Genomic DNA, 20,311 nt, shown 5'->3' with positions numbered 1-20,311 from the left:
TCTCTCCACCCCCCAACATATAACTTTTTTAATTAAGTTTTTTTTTTTAATCTCCTACAGCCAGGTATGGTCACCAGTCACAGTGATGCACACCATTAATCCCAGCACTGGGGATACAGAGGCAGGAGGATCTCTATGAGTTCAAGACAAGCCCTATATGCATAGTGAGTTCCAGGATATCCAGGGTTATGTAGAGAGACCCCGTCTCAATAATAATAATAATAATAATAATAATAATAATAATAATAATGAAATTTTTTTTATCTGGAATTTTAAAAAAAAGTTTTGTCTGGTGGTAGCAGAGCACACTTTTAATTCCAGCACTGGGGAGGCAGAGGCAGTAGGATCTCTGTGAGTTCGAGGCCAGCCTGGTTTGAAAAGCTAGTTCCAGGACAGCAAGGCTATATAGAGAAACGTTGTCTCTAAAAACAAAACAAGCAAAAAAGACAGCTTCAAAGAAGAAGCAGTAACGTCAAGCATTACTTATCACATACCATGAGGACATGAACTCACCGGAATCTGCAAGCAGTCTCTTTACCATGTATTTACTTATTCGTCCACTAATTTGGGTACATGGGTTACTTTTTAAAATCTCTTCAAACTCTCTTCAGTGTGGTTTTAGTGTCCTACAGATCCATCATTAACCAACTGTTAGTTAAATTCCTCTGAGCCCTTTATTTGACTAGGCCTAGACCTTAACCCCCAACTGAATCTGGCATTAGCCACCCTCCTGGATTAATCCATGGAGAACTCCCTCACCCTAGAGATAGCTTTCTGTCACTTTCAGGTTCCTCACCCCTCACCTTTGATGTCTACGTCTTTGGCTTGGCTTTTGGAAGAATTCCATAGGGTCTGTTTAGTGGGAATTCCCTTGCCCTTGACATCTGCTCTTAAGAACTTTTCCACCTGCCGGAGGTGGTGGAGGCAGAGGCAGGCAAATCTCTGTGAGTCTGAGGCCTGTCTGGTCTACAGAGCTAGTTCCAGGACAGCTAGGGCTGTTAAATAGAGAAACTCTGTCTCGGGAAGGAACAATAAAAATAAAAATAAAGAACATTTCACTCTCGCAGGCCACCATTTCCCTGGCTACAAGCCCCGGCTGTCTTTGTTAGCGTTATTAGAGAGAATCTCTTTCTCTCTGCTTCTGCGATAGTCTGAACAGAATAATCTTCCTCTCCATTTGAACAAGGGCAGGATGCTTTGCCTTAGCATCATTCGCTAATTGAGTAAAATGTCTATGTACATAAAACTCATGATTGAATGGGTTATGTGTTAGTGTTTTGCTTCATTTCGTTTTTGAAGCAAGGTCTCACGTTTCCAGAACTCACTGTACAGCTGAGGATAGTAACTTTGAACCAATCCCACTGCCTCCACCTGAGTAATGGGATTGTTGGCTACATCCTGTCTGTGTATATTAGTTTTTGAAGAATATTTTTTCAAAAGGATATTGTTTTAATGAGATCTTCCCCAGCAGTGACCCCTCTACCTTTCATAGGCTAGTGTGGTTTTGTTGGTGGTAGTTTCTTGTTGTGATGGTGGTGGTGGTTTTGGGGGGCTGGTGGTGGTTTTGGGGGGCTGGTGGTGGTGGTTTTCTCGCAGGTGGAATAGCTATACTGATTATCTCCCTCGTCAGCTCACCAGGGCAAAGGGAAGTGTTGGGGTTGCGTGGAGGGAGAAGTGGGGGGAGTGGAGCGACCCTCACCTAACCCAGGTCGCTCAGAGGGAAGCACTGAGCTCCCAGTCTGTCTGGTCTCCGGTTGTATCCCGATCGCTGGCTGCGTTTGCTGGGGAACAAGGGTGAGAGCTGGGTCTGCTGCCGCCACTCCATGCCGCCTGCGTCTCTTCCGGCACAGCGTTTCTCGGCCTACAGGCGGCGACAGCGTGCAGCTCACTGTTGGGCTCGGGAGCCAGCTGGGAGGGACAGTGTAGATGACGCATAGCTCAGGCTTCAGGAGAAGCAGAAAGAGGAGAGGTTCTCAAGTGTCAGGATGGCCGAGTGGTCTAAGGCGCCAGACTCAAGGCAACAGCCTTCCCTACGGGCGTTCTGGTCTCCGAATGGAGGCGTGGGTTCGAATCCCACTTCTGACACATGCCTTTTTTTCTTTCGTGTGCTATTATTTTTTTTTTCAAAATTTTCTTCCGCTCTGGAGCCGGTCCCTCCCTTGTAAGATTTTCTTAGCTGCAGGCGTTGTCGGGTCCTGCAGTGAGTCGCCAGGTTGCCTAGTCGCCAATTCCCTGGCCTAACTGTAGTTGCTCGTCACCCGTTTCATCACCTAGTGTAGTGGCGCTAGAGACACGCTAGCATGCCTTCCCTGGTGGTCTAGTGGTTAGGATTCGGCGCTCTCACCGCCGCGGCCCGGGTTCGATTCCCGGTCAGGGAAGTTCTTGTTTTCTTCCTTATTTTGCAAAAGTTCCCACTATTTAGGAAAAGTCAAACTAAATAACTTCACTTAAGAAAAAAAAATGAAATCGGGTTCACTAACTTTCTGTTTTAACAGAACCGTACTGAGGTTGTGAACAGCAAACAAGTCAGCCAGGCATTGACTCTGAAATACAGTGTATTCAGACCAAACCAAGGCAGCACACCGCACCCCCAACCCCCCCCTCCCCGACTCCCATCCCCATCCCCATCCCCATCCCCTTGCTGCACCCTGGGTAGCCCCACAGCAGCTCTCCGCCAGCGTTTGCCTTTCTAGTTAGAAAATAAATAGAAATAATTCAAACAGTGCTGCGAACACTGGTGTTCTCTTTACCTAGAGTCAACGCTGGTCAATATTTTGTCACATTCTTTGCTTCTCTGAGGATAGATTATTGAAGATAGATAGACAAACAGATGGTAGACAGATAAATGATAGGTAGACAGATGATAGATTATTTATAGACAGATGACAGACAAACAGAAGATAGATGATGGATGAATGGATGGATGGATGGATGGATGGATGGATAGATAGATAGACAGACAGACAAATAGACAGATAGATAGATAGATAGACAGACAGACAAATAGACAGATATGATGCATGAACAGATCACTTAGCAAATGAATGATAGCTAAATGAGAAATGAATAATAAAATAAATAAAATGAGTCAGGCGGTGGTGGTGCTTGGAGTTGGGTGAATCTGAGTACGAGGTCAGCCTGGTCTACAGTTCCAGAATGGCCAGGGCTACACAAAGAAACCCTGCCTCGAAAAACCAAAAAATTTAATTAATTAAATGATAAATGAATAATAGTTAAATGACAGGTGATTGGCAGATAATAAAAAGATCGATCGATAGATAGATGATAGATAGATAGATAGACAGACAGATGATAGCTAGGTAAATATCCACAGGTGTCCATCTCCCCGTCCTACCATTTGAAAGCTGCATACTGCTACTTCACACAGACACCTAAGAACATTGACATTAGCATGTCCTCCTACATTGTTTGTGATTTCAGTGAAAAAACTTGAGTCAAAACCAGGCCACATTCAAGCTCGTCCTGGCCGTGTACAGAGCGCCCTCTACAGGGCTCATGCTTTTCATTCTAGGACTTCCCACTGCCTGTGGGAAAGAATTCATAGGAACAAGTGAAAGTATTTAGAAGGCATTTATGTTCTAAGTATCAGGCTCCTTTTCTGCCCTCGGCGCTGGAGTTCAGTCCCAAAGCCTCCCAGGTAGCAGGCCTGTGCTTCTCGGTGAGCTGTGTCTCCAGGCCTCACGTGGTAAGTTCGTAACATCGTTAACCTCTTCCTAAGATCCGGAGTCTCTACGAGTATTCATTTCTCCCTAGGCACCTTCTCCAGCTCACCAGATTTGCGTTGTGTATACTCTGTGTGCCCAGGACTGTGCGAACTATGACAGACCAGTGCTGTCTTTTCTACCGGGGTTCAATATGACAAGGGAGATGCCATTACATTTTTTCAATTACTTTTAACTATGTGTGTGCACGTGCACACGCATGGGTATGTACGTGTGAGGGCGAGAGCCCCCTGGAGCTATTGTGAGCCACCTGACACGGCTGCTGTGCTGGCAAATTAACTCTGCAACTTGTGAGCCGTCTTCCCAGCCCCAGAAACATCATTTTAAAAAATGAAAAAAAAAAAAAAAAAAAAACCGTTTGTCAGCAATCCCTTCGGAGTCAACACTGTCCTGAAATGAAAAGTGGTCAAGGTCACAGTGTGCTTATCAACGCCACTGCTTTCAGTTAGCCGATTATATAAGATTTTGAAGCTCAGCTCTGACCCCTTTGTGTACGGAGTAAAAATCCAGGGGGTCCCTGGAGTGAGCTTGCTTGCTTGCTCTAACATAGCTATGTACCCTTCTGTAACATTAGAACTGTCTTGCCAAGGTACCTTCAAACCCACTTATTTTCTTTACTTTGGGGGGTGGGGGAAGAGCAGACACTAGGGCAGTTGAGATAGGGTTTCTTTGTGTAGCTTTGGCTGTTCCAGAACTAGCTCTGTAGTCCAGGCTGGCCTAGCCTGGACCTCGAACACACAGAGATCGTCCTGGCTCTGCCTCCCGAGTGCTGGGATCAAAGGCGTGCGCCAACACCGCCTGGCTGTTTGTGTTCTCTTGAAATTCATTCAGGAGCTTATTTATGACTTCTTTCATTTCTTCAAACATACTTATAATCACTAATTTTTTTTAACTGGTACTCCATCTACTTCATTCTACCTGGAATCAGAAACACAGCTGCTCTGTGTGTGCTGTGTGCCACACCAGGCAGGGCCTCACCCAAGGCACAGGGCACAAGACAGAACAGGCAAGCTTAGGCCAGCAGGTGAATCTCTATGAGTTCGAGACCAGCCTGGGCTACCAAATGAGTTCAGGAAAGGCTCAACGCTACACAGAGAAACCCTATCTTGAAAAACCAAAAAAAAAAAAAAAAAAAAAAAGGACACAGTGAAAATAATATTTAACTCAATACAATATATAAAGGGGGGAATTCAACAAAGAGATAGCAATGCTGAAGAAAAAACAAACAGAAATACTGGAACTGAAAACCACAATAAATTAAACAAGTGCTTTTAGGAAGCCTCACCACTAGAAAGGATCAAGGACAGGAGAGCTGGAAGATGGGGTAGAAGAACCGGAAGTGGAAGCAGTGCTTTCTAGATGGACGGACACTGAAAAGACAAACCTGAGACTCATGGCCATGGAAGGAGCAGAATTCCATCAAACAGCATCTTTAATAACACTCCAATATAATCATAGGGAAATTTTCCCAAATTAGGGAGTGTGGCAATTCAGATACAAGAGGCCTTTAGGAGATCACCTGACTAGCCTAGAAAAGAGTAAGACTGAAAACAGAAGATCTGCTGAATAAGGTGGCACACAGCTTTAATCCCAGTGCTCAAGAGGTGGAGACAGCTGGATCTCTGTTGAAGGCCAACCTGGTCTACATCATAGTGAGTTTCAAGCCAGCCAGGGCTACAGAGTGAGCCCCCTATCTCAAAAAAAAAAAAAAAAGAGTTTGCTAACTAAATATCAAAACTTCAAAGAATTAACAACAGTGCTTCTCAAGCTACTACACAAAACAGAAGGGAAGCTTCAAGCTCTGTTTGATAGGCCACTATTGCCCTGATGCTAAAACCAGACAAATGCACAGATACTGTAGACCAGCCTCTCTGGTGGAGATAGATGCAAAACTCCTCAGCAACATTATCGGGGACCATGGGGGCCCAGCCCCTCTATAGTCCCCTCCCAGAGTCCGGGAAGAATCTACACCCAGCTGATGATTAATCTGTGATAAAATGAAATGAATCTGTATACACGACACTCCTTAGTCCATACACTTTATTCTCTGAGTCAGTTCTCTCTCTACACAGCTTCTGTTCTGCTCTCGTGCCTAGCCCATTTCTTTCCTGATTTCTCTCTACATTCATCTGCTGTCCCCTCTAAGTTCTATCTTCATTCTCTTATCTTAGTTCTGCCCCATCTGGGTTCTCATCCATCTAGTTCTTTCCCATCTTAGCTCATAGTTTTTTAAACTTTATTTTATGTGCATTGGTGTGAAGGTGTCAGATCCCCTGGAACTGGAGTTACAGACAGTTGTGAGCTGCCATGTGGGTGCTGGGAATTGAACCAGGGTCCTCTAAAAAACAGCCAGAGCTCTTAACCACTGTGCCATCTCTCCAGCCCTTCTTCTTGCTCATCTTGTTCTTTCTCATCTTGTTCTTCCCCCTCTGGCTCTCCATCTTCCATCTCATTCCTCTAGCACTCTCTTCTAGTCCTTCAATCTAGTTCCTCTCCAGTTCTTACCCATCTAGTTCGTCCATTCTCTTTTCTCTTTTCCATTTTGTCCTCAAGTCCTCTCTCTCCAATTCCTCCTCTGAATCTCCTTATACTCCTCAGTTCTTTGTTCTCAATGCTGGAGGCATTACTAAACCTGATTTCAAATTATACTGTAGTGTAATTTGATATAATATACAGAGCCATAGTAACAAAACAGCATGGGACTGAAACAAACAAAAACCAGCTCTTTATATAAGGAACAGAATAGAAGACCTAGATAGAAACCACACACCTCATTTTTCACAAAGATGCCAAAGTCTGTACTGGAGAAAGACAGTCTCTTTAATGAATGGTACTTCAAAAACTGGGTGTTACCTGTAGAAGAAACTAGACCCCCTACCTCTCACCCTACACAAAAATCAACTCCAAATGAAATAAAGCCCTTAATTTAAGACATCAAATTCTGAAAATAGAGGAAAAGGTAAAGAAAACATTTCAAGGCTTAGACAGAAATACGGACTTTCTAAACAGGACTCCAGTTGCTCAGGGAATAAGGCCAGCAATTGACAAATGGAACCTCGTGAAATTGGAAAGCTTCTCTACAGTCAGCCAGCTTACAAAATGTGAGAAAATCTTGCCAGCTATATGTTTGAGAGAGGATCAATATCTAGAATATACAACGAATTTAAAAAAAAAAAAAACTGAACAAGAAAACAAACAACTCAATTTTTAGAAATGGGCTAACAGCTGAACAGAGAGTTCTCAAAAGAAGAAATACAAACAGCCAATAAATGTTTTTAAAAGTGTTCAACGTCCTTAGCCATCAGGGAAATGCAAATTAAAACTACTTGGAGATCTCCCCCCAGTCAGAATGGCTATCAAGAAAATAATACAGCAGATAATGACACAAATGTGGGGAGACAGCCATTATTACTCATTGCTAGTGGGGGTGTAAGCCACTACAATGTGGAGATTTCCCAAAAATCTGAGTGGACCTTAGGAAGGCAGCTCCCTGTCCTCAGATTGAAAATTCCTTATTTCCAAACTGAGCAGTGGTGGCGCACACCTTTAATCCCAGCACTCCAGAGGCAGAGGCAGACAGATCTCTGTGAGTTCGAGGCCAGCCTGGTCTACAGAGTGAGTTCCAAGACAGGCTCCAAATGCTACAGAGAGAAACCCTGTATTGAAAAACAGAAAACAAAAAACAAAAAAACCAAAAAAATCCCTATTTCCCTCTTTAGTAGTCTATTCATGTAGTTCTGTGATAATTCCATAGTACATGTAATGCATTCTGACGACTCCCTGGCCCTTTCTTCCCTCCTTCCCACCCCTATTGCCACCCCAAGTCTCTTTCCCATCCAAGCCTTTCTGTTTTATTGTTACCCCTGAATTTAACTAGGGCTGAGGGGCCATGGGTTTCAAAGCGCTCACTGGAGCCTGTTGGGTTTACCAGTAGCTGCACAACTGAAGACAATTCTGCCCCACCCCCAGAATCCTGCAGTAGCCCCATAGTTCAACAGGAAGAGGTAAAGCTACATGGCCCCGCTCTTACCTATGACTGACGTCTGGTGCAGGCCCAGCCTTACACATTCCCCTGGCAATCAGCACTGCTGCTTTGAGGTCATGGTTGCAGTGGTCATGCTCAGAAGAGGGAATTCCACAGCCCTTCTCCCTGTCTTGTGATCTGACATTCTTTCTGCTTCCTCTTCTGCACTGTTCTCTTTGCATTGTTATGAGTGGGGTCAATGTTCTGTTTAAACTGAGCATTCAACCATCACTTAATCTCAGCATCATGAGCAGCCATGTGTCTCTGCCTTCACCACCATCATTATGACGATTCTCTAAGACTGAGAGTAGCATTTGTCTATGAATGTGAGTATAAGTACATAGAAGGCAGCTTGGCATTATGTTGATTTAGCTAAACAGTAGTAGTAAGTCCCATCTAGGACATAACACCTCCTTGGCCATAGGTTTTTAACTGGGTTTACAATGCCAGACATGAATTCCCTCTTGTGGAACAGGCCTCAAAACCTATCAGAGAGTGTTTGGTTTGCCCGGTAATGGTCATGCCACTATTGCATTAGTAGGCGTGTCCTACCTGGAAGGTTGGTAGTTTAGTCCATGCGGCTCTCAGCTGGGTGAGACCATTGATGCTTTTCTTCTCCTGGCAGCCTACATTGCACCTTCCTGCATTATGAAAACTGGCCAGCAGATTTGATTTCTCAGTTCCAGTTTGATGTCTCTGTAACTTTTCTTGAGTGCGTGTGATGTCTTCAACAACAGGATCTTGTCAATTAGTTCTGGCGGGCACCCAAGAGGAATAACAAGAAGCTGTATTGTGAGAGGCCTCCCTGAACAACAGCACATGTGGTCATGTCTGCTGGAGATTATCTTGATTGCTTTAATTGATGTGGAAAAGACCCAGTATGAAACTCCCTAGTTTGGGGCCCTGAACTCTATAAGAATAGAGAAAGCTGGTAAGCACAAATCATGCATTCATGTATTCTCTTGTTGCTCTTTTATTTTTAAGATTTTTTAAAATTATTTATTTTTTAATTTTTAGATTTATTTATTTTATTTGTATGAGTGTTTTGTCTCCATGTATGTAGGTAGGTAGATAGGTAGGTATGTCCACCATGTGCATTCCTGATGCCATCAGAGGACAAAAGAAGGAATTGGATCCACTGAAGCTGGAGTTATAGATGGTTGTGAGCCACCATGTGGGTGCTGGGAACAGAACACCATCCTGTGCAAGAACAACCACTGGGGCCATGTCTCCAGCCCCATGTTGTATTGTTTTGGGGTGTGTGTGTGTGTGTGTGTGTGTGTGTGTGTGTGTGTGTGTTCTTGAATGTATGCGCACATGTATGTGCAGGTGCCCAAAGAAGCTAGAAGAGTGCTGGCCCTCGGGCTGGAGCTCCAGGTATTTATGAGCTGCTTTACATGGTTCCTGGCAAGCAAACTCTGGTCTTCATGAGTAAGCAGCAAGTGCTCTTAACCACTGAGCCTTCTCTCCAGGCCATGTCTCAGCTCATGCCTGGGACTAGCTGCTCAAGTTCCTGCCTGGACTCCCCTGCAATGATGAACTGTGACTTAGACTTCTGAGCTAAAGTACCCTCTCTTCCTTAAGCTGCTTTGACCCAACTATCAAAGTGGGAGGACACAGCTCACTGCTCTCTGCAAGGAGAGAGAGAATACAGCAGTGGATGAGTCAGTCCTGGGAAAAATGATCTGTGGCCCAAGTGTCTCTACACATGCCTGTGGGTGTGCTGTGGAGGTGAGGGCCTGACTGGTTTTGGCTGGGGCTCTTTGTTAGGGAGCTGGTGAACAACTCCAGGGGATAAAATAATGCCTATCCTGCCCATAGCTAGTAATCTCTCTCTCTCTCTCTCTCTCTCTCTCTCTCTCTCTCTCTCTCTCTCTCTCTCTCTCTCTCCCTCCCTCCCTCCCTCCCTCCCTCCTTCCCTCCCTCTCCCTCTCCCTCCCTCCTTCCCTCCCTCTCCCTCTCCCTCTCCTTCTCCCCCTCTCTCCTTCTCTCCCTCTTCCTTAATCTCTAAAGAAAATTTTATCATGGAACTCACTCTGTATACCAGGCTGGCCTCAAACTCAGAGATCCACCTGCCTCTGCCTCCCAAGTGCTGGGATTAAAGGCGTGTGCCACCACTGCCCAATCTTATTCAGCAGATTCTTGACAATACCTTGTTGCCTTTGGTTTTGAACTGTCACCTCACTACATAGCCACCTGATCTCTTCCTGTGACCCTCAGGGTGACTAACTCACAACCCCAAGAGTTCCCTTCAGGACAAAATTCAGGCCAAGTCACTACCAAATGATGGGCTCCTCTAGAACACATCTATCTCTACGCCCTTCATCTTGTTATCTCTCTGATTAAAAGGCATCATCAGCATCAACTCTGCCATCTCTACACTCCTCCTCTTGGGTCTATAGGACACGTAGGTCTGGGGACAGGGAGGGGTAAGGCCCAGAAGTCAGAATGCAGCCCTGTGCCTTCTGAGACATTGTATTCATCAAACACTTAACCTACTCATTGTGGCAGGTCCCCAATGTGAGTCACTAGTTATATGAGCACCAAGAAGAATAAGACAGAGCCAAGGATTTGGAATGGCAGCTATATGGTTCTGGTAAGAATGAAGATATTCTGCAGAGAGGCTCTTGTATCCTCCCTTTGGCCAATAGACTATTGAAACAATGGACCCCAAGGAATTAAAAGTCTCCTACAGGGAGAGGGGAAAGCCAAAGCCTGGTGCCAGGCAGAGAGGGGGCTTGTCTTCCAGGAAGAGCTGAGACATTGATGGGTCAGTGTGGGCAGGGCCACACCTTGACAGGATTGCTTAGTTATTAAAACTTGGTACCTTCTATTTACACTTATGTAAGCAACCCTGAAGATGGACTGACTTTGTTCTTCCTAGTGTGGCTGCACTGACTACATCTCCTTCCTCTGCGTTAAGCTATGATTATCCTCTGAACCTGGAGTTACAGGTGTGTGTGTGTGTGTGTGTGTGTGTGTGTGTGTGTGTGTGTGTGTGTGAGAGAGAGAGAGAGAGAGAGAGAGAGAGAGAGAGAGAGAGAGGAAGGGAGGGTATGTTCCAAGGTCATGTGCAGAGGTCAGAGGACAACTTGTGAGTCAGTTCTCTCCAACCTTTTGGGACCTGGTGATTGAACTCAAGTCATCAGGCTCTGTGATCAGTGCCTTAACCTGTTGAGGCATCTTGCTGGCCCCATTCTTTATCTCCTTAAACAGTATATTGAGAATGGGTGGACGAGTCTGACTTATTGGGGCTTCCAGGGCCCAAGTCTTGACCCTGAAAATCCCAGAAACAACACTACTAGAATTTGTCCACTGAGGCTGTTGGAACAACACAGGACAGCATGGAGCACATTGTTGGCCACAGTAGACTCAAGTAACCAACATCTCAACTTCCCTTAAAATTCAGTCATGGAGCTGGACAGTGGTGGTGCACGCGTTTAATCCCAGCACTCTGGAGACAGAGACAGGTGAATCTCTGTGAGTTTGGGACAAGCCTGGTCTACAGAGGAAGTTCCAGGACAGCAAGGCTACACAAAGAAATCTTGCTTTAAAAAAAAAAAAAATTCAGTCATGGAAGGCAGAGAACCGGAGAAGAGGAGGGGAGAGTGGTGGTTTGAATGAAAACAACCTCCATAGGCTCCTATGTTTGAACACTTGATTTTCCAGTGGGTGGAACTGTTTGGGAAGCACTAGGAGGAGTGGTCTTATTACTTCAGTGGGCTCTGAGGTCTCAAAAGCCAACGCCACTTCCAGTTAGCTTTCCCTCCCTCCTACTTTTAGGTAAGGATGCGAGCTCTTAGATACTGCTCCAGCGCCACACCTGCCTGTCTGCCACCATGATTACTTACCACACCCTCTGAAACTGTAAGCCACCAATAAATTCCTTTTTCTGTAAGCCACCTTGGTCATGGTGTCTTCATAGCAGTACAAAGGTAAGCCAGAGAGTTAGGGCTAGATAAAGGATAAAAGAAGAGGCCTGAGAAAGGCAAGGGTTCCTGCCCTTGGGACTCAACTCTAAAATTATTTAGATGACTCTAGAATGTCGTGAAACTCTTAGGCTCAGACGCTAAAGATACCTGTCACCAAGCCAGTGGTCTGAGCTCCATCCCTGGAACCCTCATGGTAGAAGGAGACTCCCCAATGTTATGCTCTGACCTCCATGCCTCAAACCACACACACACACACACACACACACACACACACACACACACACTGAATAAATAAAATTTAAGTTTAAAAATTTGTAAATAAAAATAAAACAGTGATAGGTGAATTCAACTGTTGCTTTATTGTTTTTATCCCGGGCCACAAGTTCTTCCTGAGCTACTGTCATAAATACAGGGGTCATGCGCGGTCTGTTACCCTGGGGATCCGGTCATGGGTCTTGGGTCAAATCTCTGAGCAAAGGTGAAGACAGGTGAGAGTGGGTTTTGCATCATCTCCCGATGGACAAGCTTGTTTGGAGTCACCCCAGTTCCTGAGGCCCATATGGCTGTTTACAGCTCACTTTTGTAGAAGTGTTCCTTTGTGTTTCTGGGGTTCCTTGTCAAAGCCAAGTCCACAGCCTCCTGAATGTTCTTTGCCACCCTGAGCCCTGACTTAATAGCAGTGTCAATCCAGCCATGGGGCATATCTGTGTGCTCACCTGCGAAAAAGACGGGCCCTTCCGGCTGGCTGAGTTCCTGGGCATAGTCCACGTATTGGTAAGGGGTGAAGAAGGCAAAGCCACCCATGGAATAGGGGTCCTGGCTCCAGTTCTTGACTGTGAAGTAGGGACAGATGGTACGGAGTTCCTCTTTGTTGTGATTGTGAATAGCAGCAAGGTCATCCAGAACAATGTCCACTACCCGATTGTGGTCCAGGGCTGTGAAGAACACGGAGTCATCATCCAGGGTATAAGACGCAAGGATGACACCTGCACCATTGGGGAAGATGTGGTTGGGATAGTAGATGAAGCGGGAAGGCCGGTCAGTGCTAGACTTTCCACTAAAAATGCCATCTCGTTCCCAGAAACGATGTGTGCAGGCCAGGATCACTTTGGTGGCACTATTATAGTGGACAGAGCGCAGAGCATCCTGCTTGTTTAGAGAGAGAGATGGCTGGAATCGGAGGAGCCGGGCAGCCTTGGCAGTGATGGCTACCACCACAAAATCTGCAGTCAGCCGTGCCCTGGGCTGCAGAGGGTCAGGTGTCCTGTAGGTCACGTGGACACAGTCTCCAGACATCTCCACTTCCTCTGCTGGTGAGTAGAACCAGACGGTCCCTGGGAGGAGCGAATTGTGTAGGGCCTGGGGGAGCTGGTCAAAGCCCCCCACGATTTCATCAAACCTGAGAGTGAACCAGGTGAGGAAGATGAGTGGTTTGATGGCTAGGGCCTTTGGAGGACAGTCTGTTGGAACTGGACAGTGGCTCAGTCCCTTCACAGGTATGTGCCAGCCGTGTTTTAAAGGGACAAACAGTTGGCAAAGAACCAAAGGCAAGAGTGTCCGTTAGCGCCAGGGAACTAGAGAAAGGTACTGCTTTGAAGTGACCAAATCAGAAACATGCACCTACTCTGAGCTAATACAACCCCCTCCTCTTGGTCACTTACCTCCTGTGGCCACCCAGGATGCCTGGTCATAAGCTGACAAACACCCAGAATTGAACTTGTGTTCCTCCTGCCTCCACCTCCCAGGTTCTAAAATTATAGGCGTTTGCTGCTCCTCCCAGTCTTATGTGGTGCTAGGGATGGAACCCAGGACTTCTTGCGTGCTAGACAAGGAGTCTAGCAACTAAGTCAGAACCCCAGCCCTGGTCCAGGGCTCCTACAGCCCCTTCTGTAATGCCCTCAGGGGCTGCTCAAGGAAAGCAGGTAAACACTGCAGAGCTGTGTTTCTTAGTCAGTCCTAAAACTTCCTTTCCTCCCATGCGCCCTAAAGGCAGTTCTTGGCTTAGATTCAAATTGATAAGAAGGGCAGGAGTCCATGCCAGAAGGCCAGAATGTCTAACTAAACCAATGCCCAGGCTTCACTTCAGCTTCCTGGAGCCTGTTCTGTTGCTGTTCACAAAACCAGTTCGTCTTTATCTTTTTGTTGTTGTTTTTTGAGACAAGTTGGGTCTGGAACTTCAGCTCCTCCCACCCTACCTCGGGAGTGCTAGCATTACAGGTGTGCACCACCTTGCCTGGCGCCCTTTTATCTTTATAGCTACAGATCACAGTGACCAATGGCGACTGGAGTCTCAGGGCATCCTTCTAGTTGCTAGACTGCTTGTCCTGGGTTCCATCCCTAGCACCACATAAGTCTTCCTGGGCTGAAAGATGACAAGTGTCCCTTGAAGCAGGGCCGAGGCCACAGTCCCTGTCACAGAACAGATGAGGCTCACACTCTCTTGGCAGACCTTTAGTCTATCAAGAGGTTCTCAGAGTGGGGTGGCCAAGTAAGCAGTATATCAGAAGGCATGTCTCAGGGTTCCACCTTAAGTGTTTAACACCCCCATCCACTCCAGTGACTCTGGGATTTCTTGGAGTCAGGATTCCTTCCTTTTACCTTTCTTCTCTCCCCCTGCTTTTTTGAGATTGGCCTTAAACTCCTCAGAGATCCACCTGCCTCTGCCTTCTGAGTACTAGGATTAAAGGTGTGTGCAGCACCACACCCAGCTTCCCATTTTGGAGGAAGTTCCCCTGGTTTCCTAGTCCCTCCTTTCACTTCTAGCCTCATCAGTACCTAGTGACTCCCTGCCCCTGCCCCACTTCTCACCGGGGCTCTTGGAAGAAGGAGATGATGCCACGCAGGGTCTCTGTGAAGGCCTCGTAGTAGCCAGAGTCTGTGTTCAACAAATCACCGATCATCTGCACGGCCCCACGGCTCAGGTTCCCCACCTTGATCAAGTACTCCTGTCCTCGTGCGTGAGGAAATAAGGCAAGTGGATGAGAATGTATAAGGAGCTAATGTGAGCCTCGCTTCCTACCCAGGGACAGCAAGGAACAGACCTGGACAGGGTAGAAGGGCCAGTATATACCCTCTGGGCCCCAAGACTGCCTTGTACCATGTCCAGACATGATCCCTTTGGTCCCCTGTATAGGGAAAATAGCTAACACTAGGTATAGTTTTCAGCCTACACATTCCCAGACTTTCATTCATATAATCCTCTAAATAATGGCAAGGATTCCTGCTTTGCAGATGGGAAAACTGAGGCCCAGACTCCGTGTCTGCCCATGTGGACCCAGCCTGGCTTCTCTAGAAGACTAGGCTAGAAAGAATCTGAGGACCCAAAACCTTCTCATCCTATCCTGACCTCCCACCCCTGCCCCATCACCCGCTGACCCAGCCGCTCCATCAGCAAGTGACCTCAGAGCTGGCTTATGGGGCACCTGTGACCCTGATTGTGCCCTGTGCCTTTTGTCTCTGTTCCTTGTCTTAGATAAAGCCAGCATGGACATTCCAGCCAGGTGGCTGGAATGGCTTCACTAGTTAGAGTGGGTGACCATGCAGTTTGCCTGGGGCTGTGCTGCTCCCTTTACTAGCACGGCACGGCTAGAGGCCAGGCACGGAAAGGGCCTTCTGGGATGTCCAGACACCGCCAGGTGGGTACAATGGCACTATTCAACACACTTGTTTAAACCAGAGGTTAAACCATGGGGACATGACATCCTAGTAACAGCAACACCAGGGTGCCCGAAGACACCCTGGGTCTGTTAGGACCTTCAACATCAAGGTTCAAAGCAGTTATCTCTGCCCCAAGTCTGAGGGCGTGTTCACTGGGTGTGGGTCCTGGCGATCTCTGATTTGTGGCTGTTCTCTAATCTCTTTCTTCACCAAGGCCTTGAGTAAGCAGTGGTCAGACCACACATGGCCACGGGCTTTGATCCACCCAACCTCTGAAGCAAGCTGCCCACAGAGGCAAACCACAGCCTACTTAGAAGGGTCAGGGCCTGGAAGTGACTATGAGCTTCTCTCTCAGAATCAGCTGAAGAATACCTACCACCCTCCCCTCCCCAGGCCCATGGGTGAGCTGGCCCCAGCACCCACGAGCCAACAGCCTCCACTCGGGCCACATCTGGAATCTTCCTTGTGTTCCTGTATCTGCAAGTGCTGGGTATTGAACCCAGGGCCTCACACATGACAGATCAGCTCTTACACCAGTGGGTTGTACCGAAGGCCCAGGCTTTTCTGCTTTTCACTGTCATCATGTGTTACAAAAGATGTTTTCATCAGTGGTGACCCACATATAACAGTAGTTCCCAGGGAGTGTGTCGCCAAGTGACACTGTAGCCATCTTGGCGTGTAAACGCTGTGATTTTTGCACAACTATATAATCATCTAAAGACACGTTCTGAGACATTAACCCCTTGTTAAGCAACACACACCTACATAAGGCTTTCCCCTACCTCCATCTGTCTTTGACTCTGTGGGTATTATGGATGACTCCCTTGATACAGCAAGGTGGCATAAGTAGCCTTGATTGCCCTCCATGGAGTGGTCTCTGTCTAGTTTCTGCCTCCCCCCCCCCCCCACCCCCTCCCTCCCCCCTCTCCCCCCTCTCTCCCTCCCTCCTTCCCCTGATGGAGCTTGCATTCTCTCAGGGCAAACAGTTAAGCGAGACAAGTAAAGAGCAGCACAATATGCCCCAGAGAGCAGCCCTGCCGGGGTGGCCTCAGGGCGGAAGATCTCAGAACTGACCTTGGTGGAGAAGGAGTCATACTTCTCCAGGACCTCACGGCAGCTGCTGTTCTTGAGTTCTTCCACAATCTCCGGAGGGGAGAAGACAGGGAGGGCATGGTGAAGGTCAGCCCACAAAGATTGTCAAAGCCGGCCCATCCATCAACATGCTCCACACTCGTTCACTTGTTCAGCAGTGTGTGTGTGTGTGTGTGTGTGTGTGTGTGTGTGTGTGTGTGACTTTATATGAATCCTGGGTTCCAAAACTGTGTCCTAAATTTGGGATGATGAGAATTTTATCTCTTCTTGAATGGACACCAGGTATACAAAGGTAGGTATCCAGACTCCCCGGTGAGCCTTGAGGTTATATGTGGGAAGTCTACCTTTGACAAGAATGATATGTTGAGGACATTTCTGTGGACTTCTAAGCCACTGTGAAATACGAAGGTGCCAGAGGCTGGCCCCACAGAGCTGCTGAGAGAGGCTGGGTATGCTGACCCCAAGTGAGCCACAGCAAGATAACACTAGGCAGAGACCCCCTGGGAGTGCTCTCTGTTCCCACTGAGCTCAGTTGTCACAGTGAAGTCCTTCCAGGTCATGGGTCAGAGAAGACAAAGGCATTGTCCCAGCTGGGCCAGGTAGAAAAGGTGGGCAGGCAGTGGAGGCAGAGCTCAAACTGTCCATCATTACAACTGTCCAGAGCGGACACTGGTCCTATCCTGGCACCATCTGATCATTTTAACCCTTCCTGTCACCTAATCCTCACAGCAGCCCGGGCACAAGAGGCTCTGGGAATAATGGAGAAGAGGGAAGAGAGCCAGCAAGTATTTCACCTGGAGGCACACAGCACATTCAAACCTAGAGCTTGTAGGGTTCTGTCTGTGATGAACCTGGTCTCACCACGATGGTTTCGTGGCACATGTCTGTACATGTACAGATGCCTGGGGTCTGAGAATGTACTGACTGCAGAGCCAGTGGCTGACACAGGACAGTCATGAGAGGGAGTGGAGGCCAATAACGGTCAATCTGGTGGAGGCTTCCTGCACTCAAGGATCTGGGGTCCACTAAAGCTCCTCCCTGGGGAATCAGAGGAGCTCGAAGGGGATCATGCAGGATGGCCCCAAGGGAAGAGGTGAGCAGCTCTCCACTCAGCCTTACCTTCCTCAGCGACTTATCAAAGAGCTGTTCTGCCGTCTTCCCCACCTCATCAGCTCTTACTTCATAACCCAGCAGGCCAGGGTCAGCCTGCACTGCCCCCGAGCGCTGCCGAACTCCATTCACCAGCACCCAGGTCTGGTTGTTGCAGGGACAGAATTCCTTTAACATCAGCCCAAATTTCCTGATGAGCTCATGAGAAAGCCTGTGAAGGGAGTCAGAGACTTGAGGCTCTGAGAGCCAAACAGCCCTTCGTGCTTCCTCTGGATTCACCAAGACCACCCCTGGCCTTTCTCCATGAACGGGATGCTAGGCACCCCGGTCATCACACTAGAGTAGAACTGGAGTTCCAAGGGGGACCTGGACTTCCTGCTGGAGGCCCTCTATGGTGGCTGAGCTCTCTGCCACTTTGTGTAGAACCTGCCGCCTTCACATTTTCAAGTGTGAGCATTCTAGTTCCTGGAGGCACAGTGAGAGGTGGTGTGCCCAGTGTGTCTGTAGAGCCGTCCTTCCTGGAGGCTGTGTTCAGCACTCCCGAACTTCTCCAAACTTCTCATCCCTCCAGAAAGCATCTCCTGGAAGGATACCCAGCTCCCTATCATTTGCAAACTCAGTAGACTGCTTTTGACTTTCCAGCAGGTTTATCTTGGACCACCTATCATCTGTGATGTCCTCAACTCATCCTCCTTGGCAGTCAAACCTAGCACAGTTAGCTCCATATGTGGATTAAATTCTGAGGCTGGGAGATGTTCCTGGGCTGCCCTGGGACTGGGAAATCAGTTAAGTCAGACCCTAACCCCTGGGCTTCTAGGAAAGAACTCCATCCACTGTCCTCTGCATTGGCCTCTTGGTGTGATAGATCTCATCCTGGCCTTCCTCCTTTGCTATGCTGTTCTCAGGAGTACCTGTGGTTGATAGGGATCCTCATGGCACCCAGCTCTATGTACCAGTGTGCTCCAGGAACTCTGTGGGTTTCAATTCTGCCACCTACACGCCCTGAGGCCTCCAGAACAGTCACCTGCAAAGACAAACAGCTCTTTAATGAACTCAGTGGGACTTGTCACATACCCTCCATACAGCATCCTCCTCCCCTGTGGCAGACCCAGATTTACCTCCCTCCCTAGTCTTCCTAATCCTCTTTCCCTCTCTCCCTCTCTTCCTTCTTCCTTCCTTCCTTCCTTCCTTCCTTCCTTCCTTCCTTCCTTCCTTCCACAGTGCTGGAGATGGAAACCACAGGCCATTACTCACTCTATCACTGAGCTACAGCCCTAGCTTCATCCTGCCTCTTTCTGAAAGTTGCTCTTTGTTACTGGGTAAGCTCACCTGCTCTCCTACCCCAGCTACCCTAGAGCCCTAGAGCTTCATTTTGGCCCCAGCTCCTCAGGGATGTCCATAGCTTGGTCTTCTCCCTCCCTGTTTAGAGCTCAATCTTCCCACAGAGATTCTCCCCTGCCCCATCGCATACCTGGTGGCCAGCATCCTGCAAGATCTTGGCAGTGGTGAGCCCAGCCATGCCTGCCCCGATCACCACCACTTGTTTCCTCTCTGCTGTCTGCCCCAGGCCATTTCGAGCCAGCTGCAGCAGTTCCTCATACTGGGGATCCTCAAAGCACTTGACAAGCTGGCTGTTGAAGGCCTGGGTGTCCAAGCTCAGCATGGACAGAAGGGTGAGAGCCAGCCAGCTTGGGAACATAGCTGTGGAGGTGGCAGTTAGGCAAATGGCTAGGGATGAAGGAGGACTGGCCATACCCCTTGATCTGAAGATTTATCACTGGACCTGTGATGCAACATACCAGGCACTCCCCTACCCAAGAGAGCCTTAGTCATAGGCCTTCCAAGTTTACCTGCCACTCATCCTGCTAGTCCACAAATGCCCCTCAGGTCCCAAAGCCTCTCACTCAGGGAATGACACATGTGTGTGTCTAAGATGTCTTCCCTCCCTCTGTCAGTGGGACTGCCATCCTCACAAATGAGAAAGACCTGCCCACCACATTGGATTTCCCCATTTCCACCACCCTTTGGGGTGGCTAGACTGTCTACTGCAATGAGAAGACCCTTACCTCAGTACCACTGTGGGAGACAGAAGATTGGAAACCTGAAACTTTATGTCATAGGGCAACAGTCCCCAAGATATGTGTTATAGGTCACCAGGTTCATGAGACCCAAAGGATCATCACAAGGTTGCCTCTCAGAGATGAGCATGGTTCCTTGAAGTTAGAGTTTGCCCAGTGGTGAGCCTGTGCTTTCACACTTCTGACGTGCTTCCGTCAATTCTGGCTCCGCTGTGGAAGAGACAGGCCACACCTTCCCTCTGGGAGCCCATCAAAGGTGTGTTTTTTTTGTGGTAGTTGAGCTCTTGGTTTCAAAGCTATCATCTGTGTTACAGGACAAATTGGGTTTTCCCAACATTCCTATGTTGAGGCTGTAACCCACCAGATCTCATACATAATTCGACACCATTTAGGGGTGGTGGCCTTTGTTAAAATGAAGCTATGAGGGATGGTCCTCCCTCAATGTGACATCCTCATGAGAAGTGGAAGTATGTAGGCCGTGGAACTGAAAGGTGAACTGTTACTGCCTCCTTCCTAACTGCGTCCTAGATACTTCTCCTGATGTCCACAGGTGAGTGCCCCTCTCATCCCTCAGCAAAGAAGGTCCTTTTTGCAGCAGACAGAGACCATTACAGGAAGCTACAACTTGTGAAAATAAAGAGAACAACTGATTGTAGGGTACCCAGCCCCAGCTGA

At 47.8% G+C, this 20,311-nt stretch overlaps 1 protein-coding gene and 2 non-coding genes across 3 annotated transcripts; 2 read left to right on the top strand and 1 right to left on the bottom strand.

The window, feature by feature from the left end:
* The first annotated feature begins 1,979 nt into the window (after positions 1-1,979).
* Trnal-caa lies at positions 1,980-2,085 on the top strand. The gene is made up of 2 exons: positions 1,980-2,017; positions 2,040-2,085. It is a non-coding gene; the product is annotated as a tRNA-Leu (tRNA).
* Positions 2,086-2,306: 221 nt separating this feature from the next.
* On the top strand, positions 2,307-2,378 carry Trnae-cuc. Its single transcript has one exon. It is a non-coding gene; the product is annotated as a tRNA-Glu (tRNA).
* Positions 2,379-12,035: 9,657 nt separating this feature from the next.
* Positions 12,036-19,311, bottom strand: LOC118588664 (L-amino-acid oxidase-like). The gene is made up of 6 exons (XM_036195229.1): positions 19,030-19,311; positions 18,470-18,582; positions 17,568-17,769; positions 16,431-16,499; positions 14,508-14,644; positions 12,036-13,098 (listed from the first exon to the last, which is right to left on the bottom strand). The coding sequence occupies exons 1-6, from the start codon at positions 19,309-19,311 to the stop codon at positions 12,267-12,269; spliced, it is 1,635 nt and encodes a 544-aa protein (XP_036051122.1). The 3' UTR covers positions 12,036-12,266.
* Positions 19,312-20,311: the final 1,000 nt, after the last annotated feature.

This window comes from Onychomys torridus, chromosome 8 (assembly GCF_903995425.1).
Source record: "Onychomys torridus chromosome 8, mOncTor1.1, whole genome shotgun sequence".
Lineage (NCBI taxonomy): Eukaryota > Metazoa > Chordata > Mammalia > Rodentia > Cricetidae > Onychomys > Onychomys torridus.
This window is presented reverse-complemented; position numbering and strand designations above follow the sequence as displayed.